Here is a 20,200-nt window from a genome sequence, read left to right on the forward strand (position 1 = left end):
TTACACCTCTCGATGAAAACAGCGTTTCTAGTGGCAATTACCTCTGCCAGACGGGCAGGAGAAATAGCAGCTCTTATGGCACACCCACCATATACGATATTTTTTAAAGACAAGGTTACTCTCAGATTACACCCCAAATTTCTTCCAAAGGTACACTCGTCATTCCACATTAATGAACCCATACACCTGCCGACTTTTTTTCCGAAACCACATGCGAACTCCTTTGAAACCTCAATGCATACACTAGATGTTCGCAGAGCCTTGTCATTCTATTTGGATAGAACCAAACCTTTTAGAACCTCCTCCAGACTTTTTGTCTCTATTGCAGAGCGCTCCAAAGGCACGCCTATTTCTACCCAGAGACTCTCGAACTGGATCTCCCAGTGTATCCGACTGTGCTATCAGATGAAGGGGGTTACACCTCCAGACGGCATTAGAACACACTCCACTAGATCTCTGGCTGCCTCTGTCGCGTTCTTACGCAAAGTTCCCTTGGCTGACATTTGTAAAGCAGCCACCTGGTCCTCTGACCACACTTTTGTTAAACACTATGCCCTTACTCAAGGCCCTCTATCTGACATACGCTTGGGCAGGGCGGTACTTTCAACGGCGTTCCTACCAGATCCGAAGTCCCTACCTCCTTAAGGTACACCGCTTTTAAGTCACCTGTAGTGGAGCACCCACAGGGACATCTCTCGAAGAAGAAGAGGAGGTTACTCACCCTGTGCAGTAACTGACGTTCTTCAAGATGAGTGTCCCTGTGGGTGCTCCACTACCCACCCTCCTCCCCTCTACTTCGGAGTTGGGGGGCCTCCGTGGTAGAGAAGGAACTGAGGAGACCGGCCACGCATGCGTACTATTAACCTAGAGTCACAGCGGGGGGCAGCTTCTGAGCATGCGTGGCCACTATGAGTACTGCTGCAAAAATCTCCAGGCGAAGGCGCAGGGACGCACCAACACCTGTAGTGGAGCACCCACAGGGACACTCATCTTGAAGAACGTCAGTTACTGCACTGGGTGAGTAACCTCCTCTTCTTTGATGATACACCATCTGGGTTCCAATGTGGGGTGGTATGTGATGACTACAGGTGTGTAATCAGAGGGAGTTTTATTTCTGTATTGAAGCAGGTTCTCAGGATATTTGGGTTGCCTGTTTCATGATGTGATCTACTTTTCTGATGGCGTGTCCTTGTTTTGGCAGAGGTGATTTTAAGTGTGTTAAGGTCTATAGACTGTGACTTTCTCCTCTGAGCATATTCTGTGGTATCTGAGTGCCTGGCTGTAGATAACAGATTTATTGGTATGTTTGGGGTGGCTACTGGATCTATGAAGGTAGGTGTGGGGGTCCGTGGGTTTCTTTTATATGGTTATCTGAATGGTTCCATTGTTTAAGATGATGATGGTGGCCAGGAAGTTGATTCTAGTGTGAGTGTGTTCCAGAGAGAGTTTAATGGATGGCTGGTGGTTGTTGAAGTTGTGGTGGAAATCTAATGAGGAGTTTAAGCTGTTTGTATCTGTTCCACCTTGCATTTTTGCTGTGATGCTAGGAGTTCCTTTCCCAGACCTGAAGAAGAGCTCTGTGCAGCTCGAAAGCTTGTCTCTGACTAACAGAAGTTGGTCCAATAAAAGATATTTCCTCACCCACCTGGTCTCTCTAGTAAAGGACACTTAGGGCTTAAATAATATTAGGCTTCTGCAGTGTGACCTGGGAAATCTCAAACTGATTATTATATAACTAACTCATAACATTGCATCATGCTTCCATGGGACCCAGAATGAGATTAAGGCAATCTGGGGCTTTAGGCACAACCCAAATTGGGCCCTTCAATGGACTCATCTGTCTTTTGGGGAAGCACCAGGATTCAGAATTGAGACCAATGGGGCAGTTCACTGCTCGTAGAGGTATTGTTTCAGGTTCTCTCCTGACTCAAACAGGTACCGTTATACTCAGGTAACATTTTCAAAATTTTCTTTGAATACCTGACATCTAGAAACGTTTTTTTTTTTTAATGAATGGTGAAATTCTGATCTCACCATTTGACTCCAGGAGTTGGGACTCTAAGCAATGACTTAGAGTATGTATGCCTTAATCTTGCCATGTTGGGACCCCGGTAGACCTATGCAGTGACATCTGGTTGATTCATATCTATTGCTTTCCAAACTTTTGGAACTTTCTTAAAAAATTAATTGACTTCGACATCAGCATTCATTTTTGTAGATTTTCCCATTTGGTTGCTCTGCCCCATGTCCAGCCAGTCATGCTTCCAAACACTACAGGTTCCTTTCATTGTTCTTGTGGGGGGATTCCTGTGGGTTCAGGGTGATTACGACCATTATTTACACCCATTTCAGCTCTTCTGTTTCTAACAGCAAAGGGGATAATATGGCCCAAAATTTAAACAAATCAAGATCTATTGTAAGCTTATTGTAGACTTATACTAAAACCCAATTTCTGTTTGTCCCTGAGTACCCTGGTTAAGGATGAGTCACAGCAGAGTGAAATCCTATTATAAAGAAAAATATTTTCTCTGTAGATCAGGGGTAGGCAACCTTTCAGAAGTGGTGTGCCGAGTCTTTATTTATTCACTCTAATTTAAGGTTTTGCGTGCCAGTAATACATTTGAACATTTTTAGAAGGTCCCTTTCTATAAGTCTATAATATATAACTAATCTATTGTTGTATGTAAAGTAAATAAGGTTTTTAAAATGTTTAAGAAGCTTCATTTAAAATTAAATTAAAATGCAGAGCCCCCCCCCAGACTGGTGGCCAGGATCCAGGCAGTGTGAGTGCCGCGAAAATCAGCTCGAGTGCCGCCTTTGGCGCGTGTGCCATAGGTTGCCTACCCCTGCTGTAGATCATCATAAGTGGACGGTCACTAACCAGATTTGCTATTGAAATAACTAGAAATTTTTATTCTCCTTAACTTCATAACTACAGATGGATGCTGAAATGCAGGTTTTCCCCATTTGAGGGTGTTCAGATCTGGGGATTTTTGATTTGGGCCCTTGTCTACTATAACTATAGTTTCAGTATAGTCAAATGGACTTTAGGTGGGTTCCACAATTTTGCCTTTTATATTATACATACTGTATTTTTTATTGTGAATGTAGAGTTTATTTATAAGTATTGTATTATGTGTATAAAGTTTCTCAGTTAGGATTCCTGTTTGATTTGACTGCTTTGTGTGTCTTGTAATAGTTCACTTGTTAAAGTGTTTATTTTCCTTTCAGAATAATAACTTTAGGCTACAAGAAACCATTGGAAAGAGAAGACCTGTTTGAATTGAATGAAAGTGACTCTCCATATACTGTATGTCCTAACTTTGAAAAGCATTGGAAGAAGGAACTCTTAAAGGCAACAAAAGGATTAAAGGTAATGATGATAGCAATAAGTAACATCACTAACCATTATCTTTTTCTAAATTTATATTAGGCATCTCCAAAAATCCTTGTCAAAACTTGATTAAATTCTTGTAATGATTTAAATCAAATATCTTAAGAGCACCATATAGATTTCCATATATTCTGCCCTCCCTTGATGGGTGTACTAGTTCAGAATACCAGACAAAAGTGCTTCAGTGTATATGTTTAGCTCCCATTAACATTGGTAATGAGTCTTGCTCTAAGGCAGTGGTTTTCAACCTTTGTCTGCAGGTCCCTGTGGGTCCGCAGACTATGTCAAAGGGGTCCATGAAAGATGACTATGAAAATACAATATTTCAGCTCCCAAAAAAGGGAATTGGTATCGTTACCATATATGCCCACAGTTTAGCACCCTTTCTCACGCTGCATCAAATGCCGTGCTGAGCACGTGCAACATTTATAGTTGAATTCTGTTCAGTCAATTTTCAGTCTAAGACTTCTATGGTAGGGGTCCTCGGACTACAGGTTGAATTTCCAAAGGAGTCCACACCTCCATTTGAAATTTAGGGGCCCACAAATGAAATAAGGTTGAAAATCACTGCTCTAAGCAAAAACCAATTGTATAAGGTTCTGGCAACACTTGTGCACCATTGCAAGGAGTGGTATGTGTAGCTGCAAGGTGTATTAAAACCATTAGTAAGATTTTTGTAGTGTAGAGCAGGCTTCAATGTAATGTTTTAATGAAATTTCCTGGGTTGTTGTTTTGTGGTAGGTGTTTGTGGGTTTTTTGTTTCTTTTTGAAGTTTCACATTATGAATTTCTTTTTTTGACATGTTTGGCTAGATACTGCAGGAATGCCATAACCTTAGGAAGTCTATATGAAGAGCCTCTGTCCTGAGAGTCTTAGGAGCATACAATGCTCACCATTCCCAATAAGGCAGACAAACCTTTCTTGATGTCCAGTCATGATCAGATCATAGGGGACTTTGGCTTCTGCATGATATGGTTGGCAGGGTGTTGAGCTCTGGCAGCTCTGATCTTGGGGCTGTGCCCCAGAGTTAGGCTGGGTCTACACTACCCGCCTGAATCGGCGGGTAGATATTGACCTCCCGGGGATTGATTTATCGCGTCCCATCGGGACGCGACAATCGATCCCCGAATCGACGCTCTTACTCCACCAGCAGCGGTGGGAGTAAGCGCCGTCGACGGGAAGCCGCAGAGGTCAATTTTGCCGCCGTCCTCACAGCGGGGTAAGTCGGCTGCGATACGTCGAATTCAGCTACGCTATTCACGTAGCTGAATTTGCTTATCTTAAATCGACTCCCCCCTGTAGTGTAGATGTAGCCTTAGGTTCCAAAAGGCTTCAGACCTTACAGGGCCATTTCTTTTCTGGATGCCACCTTTCTAACCCCATCTGATTTGAGGAAAGTATCTCTCCCCCCCCCCCCCCCCCCCCCCTTTTAAAACCCAAAAAGGGCAGATTTGTTTTTGCTCAGACTATCAGAATATTCATTTTTTATTAGAACCTTAACTTGGAAAATTTCAGTGTGCCAGGTTAAGATTTAGAAAGCTATTTAGCAACTGACATCACACCATTAGAATAGAAATCCTTAGGCAATCTTAAATAAAGCAGTTGCTACAACTCCCACTGTAAAGCAAAAAGATACTTATTAGTGTTTTTTCAGTGTAACGTCTTACTTATCTGGATCTATATACAGTACAAAAGGCTTCCTCCAACACATCTAACAGATTTTTGGACATTCCAACTCTCATTTTTTGAGGAAGACCTTTTCTATTGAAGGCCTACCCATGGTAATAAATTGCCTTTTTGTGATACTCAAAGATGATTGCAGAATCCTTATTCCTCCTTTCATAAAGGATTACTAGATAGTCTAAATTATTTTTACACAGAAATATTTCTACCTCTCACTGAGTTGGAAGAAGTATATTCCACAGCACCATAGGTGTGCCCATTGCTCTAGGTTGACACTCTGCATTTTTGTGTTAAAATCTTTGTCTTAATTTTGTGTGTCTCTTTTGTAAATTGGCAGGCTCCTTATGACAAAGAGGTGATATCAGAGAAAGCAAGTTTCCAGAAACCATCTCTGCTTTACCCTCTATGGCAAACATTTAGATTTTTATTGATTAAAGTTGCCATTCTGAAAGTTGCAGCTGATATTCTTGCCTTCATGAGTCCACAGATAATGAAGTAAGTTTTTTTTTAATGTGCTCCATTTTGTGTTCAGGACAGCAATAATAATAAAGCTAAAGGATTTCCAATATCAAGAAATTTAGTTCTGCTAACACAACTTTTTAGTGGCAAGGTTTATTAGAGCAAATGTTTCGGTAACTTAAAATTATTCGCGTTAAATATTTTTATAAGATTTTTTTGAGGGATTAACAAACTTCCTCTAAGAATGTTTTAATGCCAGTTTGTGACCAACAAACAAAAGATACTTCTGATATTTATAGGCTGAGATGTTAGATCATTAAGAAAAGGTCATTAAGAAATGAGTCCCTGACTGAATTCCACCCAGCCCATGCCTAGCAGATTACATGCAGCCGTTTCCATGAAGTTACTGAAATGCAAATATTGATAGTCACCGTTTGACAGTTCTAGCTTGAATTTGTAATTTCCTTCATGCATATTTTCTTAAATATATGGCTGATTGCTTATTACATCTATAGAACTAAATAGCATTCTATCAATAAATACCAATTAGGGAGCTCCTTCCTGCATTGCATTGATATAATACCATAGTACAGGAGCTAATAAGGTGAAAAAAATGTGGATTAGTTATGAATTATGAACCCTATTGACAGCAGAGATGCATTTCTCTCTTTGCGGTGTTACATGGCTGAATATGATGACACTCAAATCCATGTTGCTATTGACACTGAAATATCAGATGTTATTACTGTATTAAAGAAAACAGTGAAATATTTAGAAGTGTGTGTGTGTTGGGGGGAAGCTTGAGTTACAGGAGCTAAAAAAAAAAAAAAAAAAAACACGGTGCAAATTATCCTTTTCCATACAATGGGACAAGGAAGAAAGTAAGGAAATACAGATACACTCAAAGTGGCTCATCTCCTGAGAGGTGGGGCGAAGGTTTCTTTTCCGAGGAACACAAGGTAGAAACCACCAGAAAAGAGAGTGGCTCATGGAGTTAGCCAAATTTCCTCCCTGAACTCAAGGCTGTCAACCTGTATCTCTGAAGGATTATCGTATTATAGAAAACGAGTACACGTCTTATTAAAAATAAAAAAAAATGCAGAGGATTGTGGGGAGGAAGAGGAAATGAAGGAGACATTGTAGTCACCAAAGTATGTTTTAAAAATGTACATACTGTACATAGAAGCTTAGTGTGTCATGTGTCGAAAGGAGGTTCATGAGCCTTTCCTCAAACAAGGATGTCTCGTAAGATCTTGACTCTGAAGTAGATTTCAGGTAAATAGCCCCTATATGACTTAATCAGAGCAGATACACTATATAGCAATTACTCCATAAACAATACTTTACTCCAGGGGTCGGCAACGTTCGGCACGTGGCTTGCCAGGGTGAGCACCCTGGCAGGCCGGGCCAGTTTATTTACCTGCTGACGCGACAGTTTCGGCCGATCATGGCCCCAACTCGCCGCGGTTCGCCATCCCGGGCCAATGGGGGCGGCAGGAAGCGGTGCGGGCGAGCGATGTGCTGGCCGCGGCTTCTCGCTGCCCCCATTGGCCCGGGACGGCGAACCACGGCCAGTGAGGGCCGCGATCGGCCGAATCTGCTGTGTCAGCAGGTAAATAAACTGGCCCATTCCGCCAGGGTGCTTACCCTGGCGAGCCGCGTGCCAAACGTTGCCGACCCCTGCTTTACTCCTTAGCATGATTTACTGTAAGTGCTCCCTAATAATGTATTCAAACTAAGAAATTATATTTTTAAAATTTCATAATTCAGGTAATATACCCAGTTGTGTTATGAAGTCATTGGTAACTTTTTAAAAAAAAATGCTTGAAGTGAAATTGCTGTGACAGTCATGGAACTGCTATGTAATGATCTAAGAATACTGAGATGTAGCAATTATATGAATGCTGTATATGACCTGGGCAGTGAGGTAAAGTTACTGTGTAACTAGCATGGATTTATTAGAATTTCCTGAATGTCAGAATTGATTTACATTGGAGGTAGTGGAATGTTTATTGTATGCCTAAAATGTTAAAATTCAACGGGGTCTGTGCATGAAGGCAACACAATGGCTGTCCAGACAAGAACATCCAGGCACTTGAAAGACAATGGGGAAAAGTGTTACCCTCAAAGATCCTGTGCCCTATTTCCAACAAACTGCAAACCGGTTACAAAGTCCTTCTCTGGAGAGGAAGTGAGGGGTTAATTGTCAGGCGCTGCCCAAGGGGAGACAGGCTGACAGTGAGAGAGACTTTGAGGAGAAATCTGAAAGAGTTGGATCTTTCCCCGTATCCATGGAATGCTAAGCCTTAGGAACAGACAGGCAAGAGTGTAGACTTTTTTTTTTTTTTTTGACAATTACATTTCAGAGAAAAATCTATTGTTCTAATAATTAATACTCTGCTTTAAAAAAACTGTCTGGTCACAACTGTCATTATTCTTGGAAGGAACAGAATTGTAGGGTCGGGACGTACATCAGACCTGCTGAGGCAATCTAGGGTGGCCATGTGTCCGGCTTTCAACTGGAAAGTCTGGTGTGTTACTGACCGGACACCCAAAGTCCAGTTATTGCAGGTGCGGGAGGTGGGGTTGCACTGGGTCATCTCCCACGCCAGCCCCTACTCAGCTGGGGCCGCCCCCTACCTGCATCAGGCGGCTGCAGCTCCCAGCCCTGGCTTCACAGGCGAGTCCCTCCTGACCCGGGTGGCGGGGGGTAGGAGGGGAAAAGCAGCGAGTGACTGGGGGAGGGAGAAAGAGGAGTGGACGGGGGGGGGCATCAGGGGAAGAGGCGGGGCAGGAGCTTGGGGGGATAGGTGGGGCAGGGGCAAGGCTTTGGGGAAGAGGCAGGGCAGGGGTGGGGTCTCGGGGAAGAGGTGGAGCTGGGGAGGTTCTAACACTCCTGCTGGAGTGTTCAGTTTTTAAATATTACCAAGGTGGCAACCCTAAGGTAATCATGGTTGATACACAGGGAACTGCAGTGCAATGCCTGGTCTGAGAGTGGGAGAACTGTGTGATTCATCCTAAGAGGCAGGCAACTGCTAGGGGCTTGAGAACTGAGAGGGAATGTACTTAGAGGGGGATCAGAGGGGCGGTTAGCCCAGGAACTGTGACAAATGCAAAGGGAAGCCTAACTGTGCAATCTGTGTTTAAGAATTTCAAAATTTAGAATCTGAATCAAGAACTAAAAACAAATGAAATGCAAAGCTAATTGAAGGCTGATGCTCAGACTAACTCAAAAGGTACATATTAAGTGTTAGCTTAAATTCAGAGTCAAAACTCTGAACTTCCATGCTTTTGTTGCTTAGATGTAGATTTTTCTTATTTGCTGGAGCAGCTGAACAAAAAAGAAAAACCTACATCTCAGTCACAAAAACATAGAAGTTTTGTGATATTATAATAACTACTATTCAGGCTTAATTGAAGACTGAAAATGACTCTGCCATGGGAGAGAAGGAAGTGATTTTTATCAACAAAGGGAAGGTGTTTAACACGGTTGTTCACCTGGTTGGTTATCAGAGAATTTATGAACATAAGTGATTAGTGTTAACCTTTAGACTGTTGCAGCTGCCACCCTCAGCTATGGAACAGTTTGTGCTAAAAATTAACCTTGCTGTGAGCTACATCTGCAATTGTCTGAAAGGAAATGTTAGAATGACACCATCAACTACTCTATATCAGTGTTTCCCAAACTTGTTCCGCCGCTTGTGTAGGGTAAGCCCCCTGGGGGGCCGGGCCGGTTTGTTTACCTGCCGCGTCCACAGATCCGGCCAATCGTGGCTCCCACTGGCCGCGGTTCGCTGCTCCGGGCCAATGGGAGCCGCTGGAAGTGGCGCGGGCCAAGGGAGCTGTGATCGGCCGGACCTGCGGACACGGCAGGTAAACAAACTGGCCCAGCCCGCCAGGGGCTTTCCCTACACAAGTGGCGGAACAAGTTTGGGAAACACTGCTCTATATTGTTTATTACACTCACTTGTTAGTAGTAGTCTATTTTCAGGCTAGTAACAAAACTTAATTTTGACTTCTGATTTTTTTTTTTACCCTTTTCCATTTGGCAAATACTGATTTTTTTTATTATTCTACAGTTCTAACAAAAAAGGTAGATTTTTTTTTTTTAACCGCCCTTTATTTGTGCTCCATTACCAGTGAAATCAGCAGCAACGTCCCTCTCTGTGAAACAGCATTTGAGAATTGTTTCAAAGGTAGCACAGTAGCACACAGATGAATGCTCTTCAATCCACCGCCCATTTTGAGTATCCTAATTCTCCACTGTCTTGCACCTTTTAGACTCATTTTGACTTGTGCAAAGTGGATGTAATAACTACACAGATTGTAAATATATCAATTTTACTGAACCCATTTGCCAGATTCATATTGTTGATTAATGCACAGATTTTAAAACTGTGTATTCCTTCATTTGCAGGGCAATGATAACTTTGTATGAAAATCACTCTGATTTACACTGGAAGGGATACGGCTATGCCATTGCTCTTCTTGTTGTGGTTGTCTTGCAGACACTTGTCCATCAGTTATACCAGCGTTTCAATATGCTCACCTCTGTCAAAATTAAGACTGCTGCTGTTGGCCTGATATACAAAAAGGTAACTGCTTCTTCTAACATTACTCCCTAACCTCTAAAAAGGGCAAATGTCTCAGTTTTGAAAGATAGAAGTGCTACAAAAACAAAGATGTTGTAGATTGAAGAAAATATTAATAAAGATGCCTGAACTATAACTGGAGCACTAGCAACAGCTGAAGTTAAAATTTCATGTTTCCATTCTAAGAGTCCCATCCTACAACTAAATGGGGGAAGCTCTGCATCAGTGCAGAATCTGAAGATATAGGGGTCTGCCAGGGCAGGGCAGGTTGCGGGATTGGGAATTACCCCCTTTTTCACTTGCTTACTGTTCTCTGAAACTCACTTTTTTTTTTTTTTAAACATGAAATTTTCCAGGCTTGGTATGTGTGTAAAGGCGGAGGGCTGTGCATGTGTCTGCATGTATGTGTTGTTAAGTTTGAACAAAAATTATTCATCCATTTTTGAGCAAAAAGAAGGCTGAATTCCCCTCCATCCCTAGCCGTTTTTTAAAAATAAGAACTACTTATGCAACCTTTCCTTGAATTGCTCTAGCATTGAAGTAGTGGGAGCAGAAAGCTGAAATTTTGGCCAGGAAATCTCCTCTCTAGGGGAGAAAGTTGAGATCTTCAGCCTTTTAGTGAAAATTGGGTTTGATTTGGCACAGCAGTGCTACTCTGCAAGTTGCAATATGCACAATAGTTTAGGAACTGTTGTGGGTTTTTTTAAATAACTTTAACCTGATGTTTTAGGTGAACTCTGCAAATGTGTGCGTAGCTAATACCAGATTGTAGTAAAACATGTAGTGGGCCCTGTCTCATTCAGGACAAGGGAGCTTAGGTGCTAACAAAGCTCAAAGCTGGAGAGAGAAGTTATCTCTATATGGAGCTTGTGAGCTACAAAGTATTTACTATACTGTAGTGCATAACAAATGAGGCAAAGATGCTTTCTTTTTTACTCCATCTTTTTAATTTACTTCATTTTGTAACAGTACACTTTGGTTTCTTGCTATTGTTGCAGGCTTTAAGCTTAGCTAATTCTTCACGGAGAAAATATACAACTGGTGAAATTGTTAATTTGATGTCAGCAGATGCCCAACAACTTATGGAACTGACTGTAAACCTCAACCTTCTTTGGTCAGCACCTTTTCAGATCCTGATGGCTATAGTCTTTCTCTGGCAAGAACTGGGCCCATCAGTGCTAGCAGGTGTTGCAGTGCTCGTTTTGGTTATACCTATAAATGCTTTTGTTGCTGCAAAAGTAAAACAGCTGAGGGTAAGAAATGTAAATGCCGGAAAAAGTTGTTATGGAAAAAGTTACAATGAAGAGCTGATTTTTTAAATACGAATGTAAAACTAATTTGGGCACAAAATAACCAAAGTCACAGCTCTCTTTGTTGGAGGGGGAACTTTTGGTATCTAAACAATCAATATTTAGATCACTAAACTTTATCTATAAACAAAAAACAATAAAGAGAAGAGATTTTATCTGTAGAAGTGTTATAGGCCCTGATCCTACAAACACTTATGCATGTGCTTAACTTTACACACAAGTCATCCTATTCAACTCATTGTTGGCAAATTTGGGGCAATAATTAGGATTTCTGGTTTTAGGTCAAAACTGACTAAAATACCAACAAAATAGTAAGGTGTGTTTTCAGGAGCTTATTATTAAATAAAATGGAAGGCAAAAATCCAAAGACCCGAATCCTACAACTGTGGCACCCATTTGGAGTGCTAAATAGGGTGATCAGATGTCCCAAATTTATAGGGATCGTCCTGATATTCAGGGCTTTGTCTTATATAGGCACCCTTTCCTGATTTTTCACATTTGGTATCTAGTCATCCAAAGCGCTATTGAGTCAGCAACTGATTTGAGCCTAAGTCTTTTTCGTGTTCGCAGTTTTCTTTAGGGGTGAAGAAGGAAAAGGTAGCCCATATGTTTTTGGGAGTTAATCCCCAGGAACATAGGATGTTGACCTATGTGTTACATGGCTTCACTTCTGTCAGTAAAGAGCAGGTCTTAAAAAAATCATATGCCTAAAGATAAACACCACAAACCAGACACTCTGCTTACAGTGTGAAATACTGACAAGAAGAGTTAGTCACAGAAGTGAGTGTGCCAGTAAGTCAATACATTTTAATTAATAATACACAGTTGATTTAGGCTCTAAATCTAGGTTTAATTAACAAAAAAGCTTTTACAAACCTTTCCATGATTACTATAATTAATTAAAGTGGGGATTGGGAAGTGGAATAAGTGACCTTCCTCAGCAGAGATGAAATGATCTGGCCATGGTCTGTAGTAAAAAGTGCAGGAGGGAAAGAGATCTTTCTGAGGATCTCACTTTCATGCTCTGACTCAGACCATCCCATTGAGGTGTGTGTGTGTGGGAGATTAATCCCTCAATACTCAGAATAGGCTGCACGACCCACTCTGAAACCTGCCTTCACAACATCCTAACCTCCAGAACCCCTCTCTCTGGCTCCCTGATACCACAGCTCCATGGCACTGTTTTATTATGGACTTCCCTTGGCCACAGCTGCCCAGGCTCCACAGAAAGAATAAAAACAGCCCAAATTATTATATTTTCCAAGGAAACTTTACAGGGCTATAAGGGAAGCTATTTGTATTCCCCAGCATACCCTGTTTCCAGCTGCTCATGCAGTGAGGGCCATGGACCTCTGGAGAGGTCTGGCCTATGTGTCTGTGAAAACAGTGCCACAGAAGCAGCTGACCTCCACCAGGAGGAAGGGGGAGGGCAGATTCTTACGCAGAAGTTCCCCTCACCATACAGATCTTGTCAGTGATGTGAAGGGAGAAGGAGAAAGGTGAGGGAGAGTGCAGTGATCTTGGCCACTGTTTGCAACCCAAAGTGTTCTGCCTAAGTATCCTAATAACCAGAGAGTGAAAGATGTTAAGTGAAACTGACTAGCATGTTTTCATTGTGCAAGTTGAATGAAATGTACAATTAAATATAGCATAAATAGTAAGAAGAGAGGATTTTTTAAAAATTCAGTTTCTAATAATCAAAGATGTTATCAGTAACAGAGGAAAGGAATTTATTCTTCAAAATATGCTCTTTAACCTAAGTATTCCTTCACATCTCACAAATCAGACTGGGCCAAATTCTGTTTGCTTTTGTCACAGAAATAGTTTCATCAGTTTTTTGGGACTACTTACATTTGGTAGGTGAGCAGGATTTGACTCCTTGTGAGTGACTATTAAAGTAAGATAAATTGGTAAATGGTTACTACTCCATGGAAAAATATGGTGAATAATCTATTCAAGACTTTAAGGAATCAAAATCACAATTTTTTTTTATAAATTATAGTTTAGATGTTTAAGCATTTTTAAGATTAATCTATTTTGTAATTCTAGAACACTGAGAACTGAAACTCTAATTATTATCTAAGAAATGCAGTTATTACTGTAATCATGCTGCAGGAAGTATTACAAAAAATCAAGATGATTTTTTTTTTAAAGAAAAAGTGCTATTAGAGAGGACATACCCATCTTTTTATCATATAATGAATTATTTAATTGGGTATAATACATGTCAGATACCGAATGTGAAGTACATTTGACAATGTAAGGTGTACAGTATAACAAGTATTTTTTTCCAAGGGAGTCAATAATAGAGTAGTAGCAGTGTTCACTGTCTGAAGTATACAAAGTATGTTTGAATCGCTGATGTTTTTTTTTTAAAATTGTAAGCATTGCTCTCTCTTTTTTAAACTAGAAAAGCCAAATGAAGAATACAGATCAACGAGTTAAGCTACTAAATGAAATCTTGCATGGAATAAAGGTAATACAAGCAGCTAATCAGTTTCATTGTTCTGCTTAATAAGATGAGCGACTAGGTTATTCAGAAAACTAGGGTTCTGTCACTGAACCTTTCAGCTGATAATGTAGGAAAGAAGAATTTAGGGGAAAATATGTTCTGTTATATAACTACTTAAAGTGGATTTTTAAAGCATTATTAATATAAGAGAGGTGATTATAAAATATAGATTACCCATGATATTTTGATCATGTTCTCTTGTTGTATTTTTTAATCAGCACAGATAGTTTGTCATTAGATGGTTGGAAATCTTCACTAAAACTTGAAGAACAAAATTGAGTTTTTCAAATTTGTTCTTGTTTCTGAAAATCTATTTGTCATTTATGCTTCAATTTTTAAATATAGCCAGTGCTTCAAATTATTCACAGTTAATTTTACATTTTTCTGAAGTTTGTGGATTTCTAACCATAGACATTGGTGCTACTATAAAATGTATATAATACTTTATTTAAGATGTTACTTCTTGGTTGCAAGTAAGGTAGAGAATATTTTTAACATGAAAATGCTAGTATGATGGACTGGCAGCTATTTGCCAATACAAAGCCTGAGGCCTTTCCTTCCTTGAGCGTTTTGTGTTCTTTTATCACCTTATATAGTATCTTTCATGTAGATGGATCCCAAGAGTTTCTTTCCGGATTCTATGGGCACATTGCGTCAATTAAACTACTCACATAGCTAAAGGGTTAGGCCCTACTTGTATATGTAATTCCTCTGTCTGGTGTTCTGGACAATAGTAAAGGATGTTTTCAGGTGTCCTTAGGAGTCCCTTGGCCACACTTTAAATTTACTTCCTTATTAAATAAAAATATTGTCTGGGCATGAGATGATCAGTTTTACATGCTGTGCACCAGGAAAATGAAATAAGTGTGTGGCTTACCATACTGATACTTTCCCACATCAGTAAGTGATAGAAGAGGTTTACAATGAAGTCAGATGGTGGCACCTCTGTGGATAAATTTAATAAATTAAAATGTATAGGGGATGAATGCTGATAGTAGTAACCTGGAATAATAAGTAATTCACCAAAACAGGGGCACAGTGAACTGTATAGAGCGAATGCTGATACTAGTAACCTGGAATAATAAGTAATTCACCAAAACAGGGGCACAGTGAACTGTATAGAGTTCAAGGTGGCTACACTATAGCATTCTTCATAACGAATCTCATTTTGGGTTATATTGGGTCTTGCTTGGACAATATTTTATTTGTAGAAGCTATCCACTGGAAAAAGCAAGTGTTGGATATTTACACTTTTGTATTGTTCAACATTTGCAGATAAATTTTTTGAATTTAAACTCATTTTAACAATCATGATCACTGCTGTTGATTTACTAAGATGTAATTTTCTGTTTATTTGTATTTAGATTCTTAAACTTTATGCATGGGAACCTTCATATCAGAAGAAGGTTGTGGAAATTCGAGAACACGAAATAGATGTTCTGAAGTCATCTGGGTACCTGACAACTTTCTCCATGCTAACTTTAACCTGTATTCCTTTTATGGTGCGTTACTTAACAATATCCATTTTTGTAGCTAGCTATCACTCTTACCGGAGTATCTGAGAGCCTAACAACCATTAATGAATTTATCACTACAATATCTCTGTGAGGTCAGGAAGTATTATTATAATACCCATTTTATATAGGGGAATTGAGGCATAGAGAGATTGTGACTTGCCCAAAGTCATATAGGAAACCTGTGGCAGTGCCAGGAATGAAATCCAGATCTCTTGAGTCAAGTCCAGTGTCTTATTCAGAAGACCTCCCTTCTGTAATGTAAACAGACACACATTCGTTTTTAATAGAGGCAATTCTTGTTGATATCCCTATTAAGCATCTAAGAAGTTTGCTTTTTTTCCATGCTCATATTTTAAAAGGGAAACAAGATTGGGGTGGAGGGGAAGAAAGAGGTACACATTCTAGTTCTTCTGAGAAGAATAACTTTCTGTGGGTGAAAAAAGATACCTTTCGTAGGAGTCAGTTAGAGACAACTTAAGCCTGGCTGTGCTGGATAATACACTTGAGAAGGACAGAAGATAAATTTCCCCCTCACACTCCTTGAAGTTGATAGCATCTGTTAGAGGTTCCCCCATCAAACTCCCTACATATCAAATAAAGCTGCGCTCAATTATTCACAAAACTCACAATCTGTTTAGTTCGTTTCGACACCTAATATATAATATAGTGTAGCTATATTCAGAAGTCAGATAGGAATTTTTCTTCTTCCTCCTCCCAAGCCACATAACTAGGGGCCTACCAAATTCACGGTCCATTTTGGTCAATTTCATGGTCATAGGATTTTAAAAATTGTAAATTTAATAAATTCAGCTATTTAAATCTGAAATTTCAGTGTTGTAATTGTAGGGGTCCTGACCCAAAAAAGGAGTTTGGGGGGCTGGGGGGTGTCGCAAGGTTATTGTAGGGGTAGCGCTGCCTTCAGACCTGGGCAGCTGGAGAGCAGTGGTTGCTGGCCGGGAGCCCAGCTCTGAAAGCAGCTGCACAGAAGTAAGGATGACATGGTATGACACTTTTACTTCTATGCTGCTGCCTGCAGAGCTGGGCCCTCAGTCAGCAGCTGCCACTCTCCGGCCGCCCAGCGCTGAAGGCAGCAGCACAGAAGTAAGGGTGGCATGGTATGGTATTGTCACCATTACTTCTGCGCTGCTGCTGACAGGGAACTGCCTTCAGAGCTGGGCACCCAGGCAACAGCCACTGCTCTCCAGCCACCCAGATTTCACAGGGGAAGACTAGATTTCGTGGTCCACGACACATTTTTCATGGCCATGAATTTGGTAGGGCCCTACACATAACAAGTAATTGCTATAGTAAAGTACCAAAAATAGCATAAGTGAACACTTTTATTTCTGCAACACACCTGCTCCTCTGAGCTAAAGCCTGCATCTGCTAGAAAATTGGGGGACCATGTGTTAGTAGATTGAATTCATAACTGGGAGTCAGAAACTCATGGGTTAATTCCAATTTACTGTATGGATTTAGGCCAATCTTTTAACTCTTCTTTGCTAGTTTTCTCATTTGTAAAAGTGGGATACTGTCGTTTATTTGAGTACTATAACTCACAACCATGTTATGATGCATGATTTGTAAAGTACTAAATAATAATTGCAGAAGTGCAACTGTTATTGCATAATACATTTGTGCATTTACCTCAGTAACATATTTCATCCCTTCCTAAATTCCTGCAGAAGAAAGAAAATGATGCAATTTGATTATATAAGTAAACACTGTTGAAAAATCATGTGGTCATATGGTGACCAGCTCTGTTATCAATATGCCTTTCTGCTTTTTAAAGTTTGGAAGATATATGCTTTTAATCCTTGTTTTTAACAACCTCCTCTCTCTTCCCTTCCCTTCCCCTCTGCCACTGAACTGTAAGGTTCTGAATTTTAAGAAAATAAAACTGTTTAAAAAAAAATAACAAAACTTCTAGCCAACTTCATCCCAACTCTGTTTCAGTGGAGTTACACTAGGGATGCATTTGGCCCTTCATACTTAATTTCTCCTATGTATTGAAGTGATTATGGGTCAGATCCTTATCTGGGATACGTCCTCTTTTGACGAACTAAAGTAGAGAAGTATTTTTTTTCTCCTTTTTATTATCTTTAACAAAACATAAGCCTTTACAATATACCCATTTTGTGTGAAATGCACAGGTTAGTTAAAGTAACTCAGAGCATACATGTCCAAATTCTTTGGTGATATATATTTGGCTGCAGCTTCATTGACTTCAGTGGCTTTGTCCATTTAAAGCTGCAGAGAATTTGGCCTTTATTAGAATGTCAGATGTGTTTAGGAATAGTAAAACCTAGGTGCTCCCTGATGACCATTTAATAAGGTAGACAGGGGGCTGAAACTAGAGCTGGTTGGGAATTTGTCGACTTAAGTATTTTTCTTCAGAAAGTGGTGATTCATGGAAACAAAAACTGTTCATGGGAGAGGATCAGTTTTGACACTTCTTGGGGAAAAAAACTGGAAAAATTTCAAAGTTGCCAGTTTCCAATTTTGACATTTTTGAAACAAAAAAGTCCTTTTCTTTAGTTCAAAATGACTTTTCATTTTGAAATGCAAGCTAATTTATAGTAAATACAATTTAAAAATGAAAATAGTCAAAATTGACACAAAATCAATTTTGATTATTTTCATTTTTAAATTTTATTTACTATAAATTAGCTTGTTTCATGTGCGCTGAATGGAATGTTTCCTCACACTGTCAGTCCATAAATATTTGAGATTGACTTTTTGTCCCAATTCAGGACCAAAAATCAGTTTTCTGCCCAGTTCTAACTGAAACACCTTCATTTGTTGATATCAGTAGGCATGCAATTGCTTGTTAAAACGATAGTGCCAATATACTGTGGAAAACAAGCAGACAGTGAACTCTGTGTGGAACATGGGAATACAAGTACCAATCAACAAATGGAGACTATTGAGACCTTCACATAGACTAAAATCTAATGAAAATCCAATGGGAATATTATCTGTGTACAAACTTAATTACGAAATGGAATTTTATACCACAAAATATAAGAGCTTGTATTTAGTCTATAGACAGAAGTATGTTAGTTTTAATACATGAATAGTAGCACAGTTTATGTTTCAGTTTGCTTTAAGCTGTAGTCAACATCCAGCTCTTAACTGCTACCATCATATTTTTGTAGCAGGAATCATTGAAAAGTAAAACTAAGAAGGATGGGACAAGTAATGGAAAAATAATCACCTCATCTCCCCCCCTCCCCTGCCTTTTTTTTTTAAAGGTCTCGTTGGCTACATTTGGAGTCTATTTTCTGCTGGATGAAGAGAATGTCCTAACTGCAACTAAAGTTTTTACATCTATCTCTTTGTTTAATATTTTGCGACTGCCTTTGTTTGATTTGCCAACAGTGATCTCTGCCGTAGCCCAGGTAAAACCTAAACCAAATATGAATATGTGTCAAAAAAGGATGACATTTATGGCCCTTTATTAATCTTCAGTGTCATGTGGTTTAATCTATTTGTAGATGAAGGTTAAACCACCTGATTATTTCTAGTTTTATTTTGTTGAAATTTTCATGTCTTTGTGGGGCGGGAGAGGCACTGGTGTTGGAGGGGGTTTCAGAGTATATTCTCTTTTGAAGTATGTTAACTTATAATAAGGAATGACCAGCAGATGGCAAGAGTACCGTTCCTATTTCTACTTGTGCTCTATCTACTGTTTCTGTATGTAGCTCAGTTTCTTGTAAAGTGGCAAGGCCATTGTAAATAGATGCCCTCTCCATCCTGCTGTCAGACATGGGCAACAAATTATACTGAATCAGAACTCAACCCTTCCTGGGGTTTGGTTTTATTAACCTAGAAATTAGCAGTATTATAACAAAATTGAGCTCAGTCTCCCCCAGCTTGACTGCTGCCTTAGGACTGCTCAGTTTATATGCTAAATGTTCTCTCTCTTCCAGAGAGCTAATCCACAAACAACCTGCCTCAGACTTTGTCTCCACTGACACAGAGGTGTTTTTTAAACAGAAAGATAACTAACGAGCATGGAAACAAGTCACTCGTAGTGTTTGCCACAAGGTAGCTAGCAGGTCCGCACTATACCCCAACCTGTGATTGACTTTGCTTAATTTACCTTAAATAAAACTAAAGTGCATTGTCTCCACTGTGTTTTTCCAGTAGAATAATAGCTAAAGCACCCTTTTTTTTTTTTTTTTTTTTTTTTTTTTGTCAGTGAAGACATAACCTTCATGAGTCAGCAGAGCCTACTTCCCACTGGGACATGAGCAGCAATGTTGTCTAACAGTGTGTGGTGTTTCAAGTGAATACTGCTGTCAGCCTAAACCAGTGGTCTCCAAACTTTTCAGGGTTGCCCCCCTCCTTGCCCCTGTCCGTGTTCCTGCTGGAGCCGGGAGTGGGGCTGCAGCTTGGGCAGGGGAACATGGATAGGGGTAAGGGGGCCGCAGCTGGGGTAGGGCTGAGAATGGAGCCTTGGCTGGGGTCAGGGCTGGGGCTGAGGTTAGGCATGGGGCCAAGACTGGGAGTGGGGCTGGAGCAGAAACGGGGGCAGAGCAGGGCTGGGTGGCCCTCCCTCCCTGTTCCCTGTGGGGGCTGGCCCAGGCCCCGCCATGCCCCCCTGGAATGTTCCTCCTTGCCTCCTTACAGGGGTGCGCCCCACAGTTTGGGGACCACTGGCCTAAATCTTCAGCTACCTTTATGAACGTACATAAGGAAAACATTTTCTATTTAGTGCCAAGAACTTT

General features: G+C 40.3%; 1 protein-coding gene across 1 annotated transcript in view; it reads left to right on the forward strand.

Annotated features, from left to right (window-relative positions):
- Positions 1-20,200, forward strand: part of LOC117888839 (multidrug resistance-associated protein 1-like) — a 60,130-nt gene that overhangs the window by 11,989 nt on the left and 27,941 nt on the right. The window contains exons 3-9 of the mRNA XM_034792613.1: positions 3,232-3,373; positions 5,415-5,572; positions 9,954-10,131; positions 11,127-11,381; positions 13,849-13,914; positions 15,315-15,452; positions 18,722-18,868. Coding sequence (XP_034648504.1) covers positions 3,232-3,373; positions 5,415-5,572; positions 9,954-10,131; positions 11,127-11,381; positions 13,849-13,914; positions 15,315-15,452; positions 18,722-18,868 — 1,084 coding nt within the window. The remainder of the gene's footprint in view (positions 1-3,231; positions 3,374-5,414; positions 5,573-9,953; positions 10,132-11,126; positions 11,382-13,848; positions 13,915-15,314; positions 15,453-18,721; positions 18,869-20,200) is intronic.

The sequence above is a fragment of the Trachemys scripta genome, chromosome 1 (genome assembly GCF_013100865.1).
Source record: "Trachemys scripta elegans isolate TJP31775 chromosome 1, CAS_Tse_1.0, whole genome shotgun sequence".
Classification (NCBI taxonomy): Eukaryota; Metazoa; Chordata; order Testudines; family Emydidae; genus Trachemys; species Trachemys scripta.